The sequence below is a fragment of the Phoenix dactylifera genome, chromosome 8 (assembly GCF_009389715.1).
Source record: "Phoenix dactylifera cultivar Barhee BC4 chromosome 8, palm_55x_up_171113_PBpolish2nd_filt_p, whole genome shotgun sequence".
Taxonomy (NCBI): domain Eukaryota; kingdom Viridiplantae; phylum Streptophyta; class Magnoliopsida; order Arecales; family Arecaceae; genus Phoenix; species Phoenix dactylifera.
Genome location: NC_052399.1, coordinates 19338473 through 19348577, shown reverse-complemented (window position 1 = coordinate 19348577; position 10105 = coordinate 19338473). Strand labels below are relative to the sequence as shown.

Genomic DNA, 10105 nt, shown 5'->3' with positions numbered 1-10105 from the left:
GGACGGGTATATGCACTGACACAGCAGGATGCTCAGGCATCCAACACGGCAGTGACAGGTACCTTATTAGTACATTCTACTTATGCATATGCACTATTCGACTCAGGGGCCACACACTCTTTTATTTCATCTACATATGTGCATAAGCATGATATATTTTGCTCACCCTTGGAGAGGGAATTATGTGTGAGTACCCCAGCTGGGGGTAAGATGATCACCTCACTGATATGCAAGTCTTGCCCAGTAATTGTAGAGGGTAGAGACTTGAAAGCTGACCTTATTGTCATGGACTTACATGAATTTGATTTAATTCTGGGTATGGATTGGTTAGCTATATATCACGCTACCATTGACTGCTTCTCGAAGCGGGTGACTTTCCGAATCCCTGACATTGAAGAGTTTTATTTTGTGGGTGATGGAGAGTGTGTCTCCCCTCAGATAGTGGCAGCCTTACAGGGTATTCGGTCTCTCAGGAAGGGGTGCTCTGTGTATATGGCAGCTGTCATGGATTCTGAGCAGTCGGAACAGAAAATTGAAGACATAACCGTGGTCAGGGAATACCCTGATGTTTTTCCTGATGAGCTTCCTGGTTTACCACCAGTTAGAGAGGTGGAATTTGCCATTGATCTAAACCCTGGTACGGCACCCATATCTAGACCTCCTTACAGAATGGCCCCGGCTGAACTAAAAGAACTGAAGGAACAGTTGCAGGAGCTATTGGATCTGGGTTTCATTCGACCCAGTGTCTCTCCTTGGGGTGCACCAGTGTTATTTGTGAGGAAGAAGGACGGCAGTATGAGGCTATGCATTGATTTTCGGGAAATTAACAAAGTGACTATCAAGAACAGGTACCTCCTACCCCGGATTGATGACTTGTTTGATCAGCTTCAGGGTGCCCAGGTGTTTTCAAAGATTGATCTGCGATCTGGATATCATCAGTTGAGGATAAAGGAGTCTGATATAGCCAAGACTGCCTTCCGCACCAGATATGGCCATTATGAGTATCTGGTGATGCCTTTCGGGTTGACAAATGCTCCAGCTGCATTTATGGATCTGATGAACAGGGTATTTAAACCTTTCTTGGACAAATTTGTAATTGTGTTTATTGATGACATCTTAATCTATTCCAAGAGTCATACTGAGCATGAGCAACACTTGAAAATTGTTTTGGAAATTTTGAGACAGAATCAATTGTATGGGAAACTGAAGAAATGTCAGTTCTGGCTGGATCAGGTGATGTTCTTGGGGCATGTGGTATCTAAAGAAGGAATTATGGTTGACCCGAAGAAGATCGAAGCTGTAGTTGACTGGAGCAGACCGACAAATGTATCAGAGATACGCAGTTTTCTTGGATTAGCCGGCTATTACAGAAGATTTGTAGAAGGCTTCTCTAGTATTGCTGGGCCCTTGACTCGACTCACTCGCAAAGGAGTGAAATTCGAGTGGTCGGATCAGTGTGAGAAGAGCTTCGAGGAATTGAAGCGCCGGCTAGTGTCAGCACCTATTTTGACTCTGCCAGTCACGGGTGTTGATTATATTATTTACAGTGATGCCTCCAAGAAGGGTTTGGGCTGTGTGCTGATGCAGAATGGAAAAGTTATTGCCTACGCCTCTAGACAGCTCAAGCCTTATGAAGAAAACTATCCCACACATGATCTCGAGCTTGCAGCAGTTGTATTTGCTCTGAAATTATGGAGGCACTATTTGTATGGAGAGACATGTCAGGTATATACTGATCATAAAAGCCTGAAATATCTCTTTACTCAAAAAGAGCTGAACATGAGACAGAGGAGGTGGCTAGAGTTGTTAAAAGATTATGATCTGACTATCCACTATCACCCTGGAAAGGCAAATGTAGTAGCAGATGCACTGAGCCGGAAATCTTCAGGAAATATTGCAGCCTTGATTACTACTCAGAAGGATATTCTGGAAGATCTGAGGAGAGCAGAGATAGAGGTGTATCTACATGAGGCTACTATGAAATTGGCAAACTTGCGAGTCCAGCCTACACTTATTGATAGAATTAAGGCAGCGCAAGTGGATGACCCTCGACTCCAGAAGATCAGGAGGGATATCGAGTCTGGTACACAGTCAGATTTCCGTATACATGAAGATGGCTCTTTGAGGTTTATTAACAGAATCTGTGTTCCAGATAATCCTGGTCTGAAGAAGGAAATCATGGATGAAGCTCACAGTACGGGATATACAGTGCACCCAGGCAGTACCAAGATGTACAAGGATCTGAAAGCGGTGTTTTGGTGGAATAACATGAAGAGGGAGATTGCCCAGCATGTATCTCAATGCTTAACTTGTCAGCAAGTTAAGATTGAGCATCAGAGACCAGCAGGTATGCTACAGCCTCTGCCGATTCCAGAGTGGAAATGGGAGCATGTCACTATGGATTTCGTATCAGGACTACCTCGTACCCTTAGAGGTCATGATTCAGTCTGGGTGATCGTAGACAGACTGACCAAAACAGCTCATTTTCTGGCAATCAAGACTGGGATGACACTGGAGAAGCTGGCAGAATTATATATCGAGCAGATAGTACGGCTGCACGGAGTTCCAGTATCCATTGTATCAGACAGAGATTCCCGGTTTGTGGCACATTTCTGGGGCAGCTTGCACAGAGCTTTGGGGACCACCCTTAGCTTCAGTACAGCCTTTCATCCACAGACAGATGGACAGTCTGAGAGGACCATCCAGATTCTAGAGGATATGCTGAGAGCCTGCTCTATTGATATGAGGGGCTCTTGGGATCATCACTTGTCACTGGTAGAGTTTGCTTATAATAATAGCTACCAGGCAAGCATACAGATGGCTCCTTATGAGGCTCTATATGGTAGGAAGTGCAGATCGCCTATCTGTTGGGATGATGTGGGGGAGAGGAAGATCTTGGGTCCAGAGATGGTACAGCAGACAGTGGAAAAGATTCAGTTGATCAGAGAACGACTCCGAGCAGCTCAGAGCAGACAGAAAAGCTATGCAGATATCAGGAGGCGAGAATTGGAATTTCAGGTCGGAGATCATGTGTTCCTTAGAGTATCCCCTTCTAAAGGGATCATGCGGTTTGGAGTTCGAGGCAAGCTCAGTCCGAGATATGTGGGACCCTTCGAGATTCTCGAGAGAGTTGGATCTGTTGCTTATAGACTGGCACTTCCACCTGCTCTATCGGGAGTTCATTCTGTTTTTCATGTCTCTATGTTGAGGAGGTATATTGCTGATCCCAGTCATGTGATTGAAGTGGCACCTTTGCAACTCCGCGCAGATCTTTCTTATGTTGAGCAGCCTATCCGTATAGTGGATAGGAAGGACCAAGTTTTGAGGAGGCGTACGATTCCTTATGTAAAGGTGCAGTGGAGCAATCACAGTGAGAGAGAAGCTACTTGGGAGCTGGAGGAGGAGATGAGAGAGAAGTTTCCTGCCTTGTTCTCGGATTGAGGTATGTTTTAATTTCGAGGACGAAATTTTTTTTTTAGTTGGTTAGAGTGTAAGGATCTGAATTTGGGCCCGTTATTGGGCCCAAAGAACTGAAGTCGGCAATGGATGCCGACTTCAGTTTTCTCTTCGTGGTCTCCCCACGAAGACCACGCCGGCCGAACGGCCAGCGGGATCTCCGCACACCACCCCCCACCTCTTCCCTCTTCCCTCTTCCCCTCTTCCCTCTCCCTCTCTATCTCTCTCTCTCCCTCTCTTTCTCTCTTCCCTGAGAGCCCACCCCTCAAAAAAAAAAATTGGGTTTTTTTCCCTTCCTTCATCTTCTTCCCCTTCCATGAGAGCAGCTGCCGCTGCCGTCACCGGAGCCCCGTCACCGCCGGAGCCGCCATCGCCGTCGGGAAGCCTCACGTCGACGACCGGAGGTGAGAAAGATCGGATTTAAAGGGGAAGAAATGAGGGTTGTTAGTGGGTTTTCCTTCCTCTGTTTCGGGGAAGTTTTTTTTTTTGTGAAATCCGGTCGGCCGACGGTGGCCGGCCGGGGTCAATCCGGCCGAAACGGGTTCGGCCGGAGATGGACGAACGGGGGGCCGGGCTTCCCAGCCCCGAGCTCCCTCTCTTCCTTCCTTTTCTTCCTCTCTCTCTCTCCTTCTTCTCTTCTTCTTCCCTTCCGTCGCCTGTGACCGTGGGGTGACCGACGGCGGCTGGCCGAGCGCCGCCGCCGAGGGCCGACCGGAGCCACCAGCCACCCCCCCCCCTTCTTCCTTTCTTCTTCTTCTCTCCTTCTTCTTCCTCTTCTCCTTCTTTTTCTTCTTCTTCTTCTTCTTCTTCTTCTTCTTCCGGCTGGGTGTTTTCCTTGCATCGTTTTCCGTGCCCTATTGGTGTCTCAAACCACACAAATGAACTTTGGGTGTTTCCCTTGCATCAATTTCCGTGCTCTGTTGGTGTCACAAACCAGACGCAAATGAACTTTGATTTGATTGAACCATCTTCTGACTGTGGATTTGGTCTAGACTTGGGTTGGTCTAATTTGAGTGTAATCTGGTTTGTTAAGCTTGATCTAATCTGGGCTGATCAGAGCTGGTTTGGTGTGGGCCGGTTTGATCTAGATCTGTAATGTGGTTTGGTTCAATTGGGCCTAATCTGGGTTGGGCTGAGTTGAACCTAATTGGATATGTGGGCTGGGTTGGTTTGGGCCCGAAATCCGATTTGGACCTGATACCTGGTTTGGTTCAATTGGGCCTAATCGTTTTGGGCCACAATTGACTTGGGTCTAAAGGATTCTGATTTTAGGGTATATGTTTGATCTTGGGGGCCCATTCTTGGATTTATGAACTTAGGAGTTTAAGGGGTTGAAATTAGTTGAAATTATGTTTCTTAATTAATTAAATAATTAATATTTGTGTTTAATCAGGGGTTCGTGATATCTGTGGCAGGGATCTTTTAAGCGAACCCAGGTAGGTGACTTATTGCTTTAAAATCGAATTATAACATGTATCTTGCATATCTTGATGTTATGATTTATTCTTGGCATTATGTGTTAGAATTAGAATTAAATATTTATTTATTTTTATTTTTTTATAAACTGTTATGTGACTTATTATTGGGAGCATGTTCATGGCTTTGATTTGGAAATTCACGATGTGGAAAATTTATTTATTGATTTTTAAAGACCGCGTGACTATAGTCTAGACCCCGCCAATGGGATGATACGTTGGCCCTGTCGACTTGTACTGAGGAACTGGTTCCGACACCGTGACCACCGGTGATAGAATAGTGGCGGCACAGGGGTGCGTTTTGCTCTGCGGAGCGGCTCAGTGGAGCGTGAGATTGGCACCAGGGGGTGCGGCACAGTGGTGCGTTGGCTCTGCGGAGCGTGAGATTGGCACCAGGGGGTGCGGCACAGTGGTGCGTTGGCTCAGTGGAGCGGCTCTTCGGAGAGTTGTATTGGCACTTCGGTGTAACCATGCCACTGGGTGATGTGGCCGTAGTCATGCGGTTGAGATATTTTGAGTCTCGGATCGGGTTTACAGATTATTGTGTGGATTTTTGGATTTATGAGTTTAGCTGCTTTTATATGCATTATGACATGTTATATGATGACTTTATTGCATGATGTCGCCTACTGAGCTGTTAGCTCACTCCTATTATTTATTTTTTTGCAGGTGATGACATATGATTGTAGGGATTACGGGATGGAGTGATCATGATGTAGTTAGCTAGTAGATATGGATTTTCTTTTGTCTTATGTATATATGTGGACATTTGATATGAAAACTGGAAATTATCTTTGTTTAGTTATTGATGTTAAATCTGATTTATCTGCCTTGCGCGCCTGCGGGGTCCGCCCTGCAGGTGCGCGGCGTCTGCTCGCGCCCCGGGCCCCGGGTTCGGGGCGTGACAGGTCCTCTCCTCTGGAGTCTGTTGTATGTAAGCAGGAGGATCCGAGAAGCTATAAAGGCTAGAGAAAGAAGAGGAAAAATGTGTAATTCTGGGAGTATGCTTTGAAGATTGGCAATCAGAACATCGCTGATTTGGGGTTCTCTATTCTCATTCTTTTTAGCATACTATTCTCTAAAATGAAACACCTGACACTGTTTCTGTGTTATTTGAGTTCAGAAGGTATTGGCAGATTTGCTTGGAGAGGCCTGTTACGTGAAAGGATTGGGAGGATTGCAAGAGCCTCTGAACTGGGTTACCTTGAAAATGAAGTTGAAAATGAAGTGGTATACCTTGAAAAAAATCTAAAAAGAAATTGAAGTGGTATAATGGTGGGACTCATGAACTGGGTTTTGCCCCACCAGTCATACCCCTCTGCATATCAACTAAAGATTCTGGGTTAGAAAATTGAATGGTGCATCTTCAAGCATTGGGATTTAGGAAATTATTAGTGCATGTGAGTATATCTCCTTTTCTAAATAATATTAATTAATAATAACAGCAGCCATTAAGAAGCACAAACAAAGAGTCTTCATAGTGACGAAAATGAAAAGGAAAGAACATAGTATGCTTAAAAATGTAGTTTTAATAATTCTAAAATAACAGATATGGCTGAATTTGAAGCATTAACTTACCATTGAATGTTTTTTGTCGCTTATAAATAACTGACCTGATGAAAAACATATCAAAGAAGCGCAGTTCATGGCAAATCATTCCCTGACTAGTTCAATTTTTGTGAATTAAAAGTAAAACCACCCAAAACTTGATATTGATAAGAAAAATAGTGAGGCTAATGAACATATTAGCCATCCTATTTCATAGAGGTAAGACTGACCATATCAGGATTGTCCAGCCATGTCCCAATAAGTAAGGCTGCTGAACTGAACTATTTAAAAAAAAAAAGAGTAAAGTTTATACCAAACTCCAAAGGAGGGACCACTATACCATGCCCGATCCTGCATAGCTTTGAGATAATAGAACTTCCTTGTCATGAGCAAATCTTAGTCAATTGTTCTAAACGGATACATCAGGAAATATATTCTGAACAAACAGTCAGAACTCTTCAGGTTTTACCATGATTATACTTTGTTGACATACAGATTCTGGTACTTGATCATTATTTCATTCAAAACTAAGACCACTTATTGCATCTCAACTATAATAGATGATTATGCTTAGCTTTATTTTTAACTTGCTATATTAAACCACCAAAATGTCCCCAACTGACACAGCCGAATGAATATGAGTTGATTATTAAGTGGTAAACACCTTAGCCTTCAGCCAAAATTAGTATTTAAAAAAAACCTGTCCCTCACTCGCACAAGAAACTTCCGATTAACTAGAATCAGTATATCTGGAATTGAAAAATATGATGAATTTTCTTTTTAAAGTGAATAGCATAGCTTGCAATAAACAACATTGCCATTTTCCTCTCTCTTTTTTTTTGGTCAAGTTCCTATAAGTAAGTAACTAAGACCGGATGACAAAAGAGAGACATGCTATCAGCAAGAAATAACTTATCATCAACAGTAATCAACTAGCAGTTGTGTTTGGATTCACAAAAGGTTACAACTGATTTCTTTGAATCGAGGAAGGGAAAAAGGCATAGCTACATACTTCTATAATCATCTCGATTCATGCCAATCTTGAAAATTACAGAAAATTAACTGAGAAGAACAGAGAACGATTGCCAGAAAAGGCAAGAACTCCACCAAATTTTTACTAAAGAGTCATGTGGTTACCTTGCTTAGCTCGTTTAGCCAAAGACCTCGTAGAATTTCTCTATGACCAGCAAACCTGAGTCAATAGACTCCAGCGGATCCTTCCGAAGCCGATGCCTCAAGCAGTTTGGAATCACAGTCGCAATGTCATCAGCCGTCACTTTGTCTCTCGCCTTCAAAGCAGCCAAAGCCTTTGCAGCCCTGTTGGTTACAATATCCCCTCTCAACCCGTCAACATTCAGCTCAGCACACACCTTTGATATCTTCACACGGAGGTCATGATCAATCTGAACAGAAGCAAGACTGCTCCGAGCCGATGCAATTTGCTGCCGGAGCTTCTCCTGATCGGCCCTATACGACTCCCTGAAGCCCTTGGGATCCCTATCAAACCTTGCCCTTTCCTCCACAATCTTAACTCTCAGCTCGGCATCCCTCACCGTCACGACCTGTGCATGCATTCCAAACCTATCAAGAAGCTGTGGCCTGAGCTCGCCTTCTTCCGGGTTCCCTGAGCCAATGAGGATGAACCGAGCAGGGTGGGAAATGGAGATGCCCTCTCTCTCCACAGTGTTCCAGCCAGATGCGGCAGAGTCCAAGAGCACATCCACCAAGTGATCATCCAAGAGGTTGACCTCATCGACATAGAGGATTCCTCTGTTAGCTTTAGCTAGTAGACCGGGCTCGAAAGCTTTGACACCCTCGGTGAGAGCCTTCTCGATGTCGATGGTCCCGCAGACCCGGTCTTCGGTGGCGCCGAGGGGGAGGTCCACCATCGTGATCTTGGCGGTCGTGGCGGGAAGCTCCTGCCCCTTCATGACGCGCTCCCTGACCTCCATGCCCATGGACTCAGGGTCCTCGGGGTCGGAGTTGAAGGGATCCCCGACAACCACGCTGATCTCGGGAAGCAAATCCACTAGGGAACGGACGGCGGTGGACTTGCCGGTCCCCCGGTCGCCCATGATCATGACGCCGCCGATCTTGGGGTCGATGACATTGAGAAGAAGGCATAATTTCATCTCGTCCTGGCCGACGATGGCCGAGAAGGGGTACACCGGTCGCTGGCTTTCCTTGGCCGCCAGCTTCTTGGCCTAAGAGTAACAAGATTTGCCGGAAAGAGATTAACTCTATTTCTATTCAAGAAACCAATTCTTATACATAATAACAGAGTTTCAACAATTTAACTGTTTGATCAAATGCGGTAGTCCCGGATGCGAACGAGAAAAATTAGATGCCGAGAAAAAGGAGGGATTAAAGGGCATTACTGCTTCAGTGGGGCTGATATCGGGGGCTGCTACATTGGAGATGATGGAGCGGCGTGCTCCCCTTCTGAAGCCGGTTCCGATTCCTCCGCGGAAGGTCCTTTTATGGTGAATGTGGGCTGTGGAAGGGACCAAGAAAGCAAATGATGATGGTAGAAAAGAGCTAGGGCTAGTGAAAATGTTCGTTCTTTCTTTTCGGTTGGGATGCTTGAGTTAACTTACCTGGGAGTGAAGCAGGCGAGAGAGGGGTGGGGGAGGGAAGCAGTGTTCGCGCTCTGGAAGCAAGAACGGCGGCGGATGAGGAGGAGTTGGAGGAGAGGGCGATTAGCGCCGCCATGGGAGGAGGAACCCGAGCTGTAGGCGTGGTATAGATGGGTAATCCACGGCGTTCCCCTGAGCTCCGGCCTTGGGTACGGAGGTGGGAGGCAGGGGAGAGCGTTGAATGGAGGAGAGCGGGGGATAAGAAGATAGGAGCGCTGGATTCTGGGAGGGATTTGGTAAAGCTTATAACAACTATTAATTGGTTTGGACCGAGGCACGCATACAGTGTCGGGTTAGGTCGCAATAACACGCTTGGACATGATATAATTGGTAAATTAATATTTGTGAGCCAGGTTATTAACCAGACTTGGATCGGTAGATTGCACCTCTTTTCCTTTCTAGGTTCAAACTGGGATGGCAGCATTCCGACCATAAGATTTATCAAAAAGTGGCTAGATCTTCATTCTTGAAAAAGGAAAAAAATATATTTAATATATTACATAAATTGCTTGTCATTAGATGCTTGTTTTTGTTAATGAATTCTCTCGAACAATTATTCAAAAAGAAATTTCTAATCTAGAGCATTATTCAGATTTGACACCTAAGATCAACTTCCAAATATTTAATGACAATGCTATTACATTATAGAGGATTGAAAAACAAGTAGGGTGATCACTATTCATGGAGTATTCAAACTTCAAGATTTCATCCCTAGAAATTTTGCTAATCTTAACCCCATTTATCATCAATCTGGTCAAAGCATGCATGTAGAACTTTCTAGTTTATCAAAGACTAGCAAAAACGCACATGCAATGCAAGTGAGTAATTACTTCATATATGTAATTTTATTCATTTTTTAGCTTTATGCTTTTTTTTTCTTTACTCAACTTTATTTGTTCTTAAAAACATTACCGCTATTTATGACATCAAATGAAGAAATATGAACCCATCAATAATTGTAGTTGTAGAAAAACAGCTTGCTGTTGTGAA

At 44.6% G+C, this 10105-nt stretch overlaps 1 protein-coding gene across 1 annotated transcript; it reads right to left on the bottom strand.

Moving 5' to 3' along the window:
* Positions 1–7374: 7374 nt before the first annotated feature.
* Positions 7375–9346, bottom strand: LOC103703012 (magnesium-chelatase subunit ChlI, chloroplastic). Its single transcript, XM_008785697.4, has 3 exons — positions 9077–9346; positions 8858–8973; positions 7375–8683 (listed from the first exon to the last, which is right to left on the bottom strand). Exons 1-3 carry the CDS (start codon positions 9189–9191, stop codon positions 7631–7633), a joined length of 1284 nt encoding a protein of 427 aa, XP_008783919.1. The 5' UTR covers positions 9192–9346; the 3' UTR covers positions 7375–7630.
* Positions 9347–10105: the final 759 nt, after the last annotated feature.

Bases quoted from the DNA above. Each gene is read 5' to 3' on its own strand.
- LOC103703012 (XM_008785697.4), bottom strand. From the start codon at position 9,191: ATGGCGGCGCTAATCGCCCTCTCCTCCAACTCCTCCTCATCCGCCGCC. The intron at 8,974-9,076 runs GTAAGTTAACTC...TCCCTTCCACAG, and splicing joins CTCGCCTGCTTCACTCCCAG to CCCACATTCACCATAAAAGG. The intron at 8,684-8,857 runs GTAATGCCCTTT...TGTTACTCTTAG, and splicing joins ATATCAGCCCCACTGAAGCA to GCCAAGAAGCTGGCGGCCAA.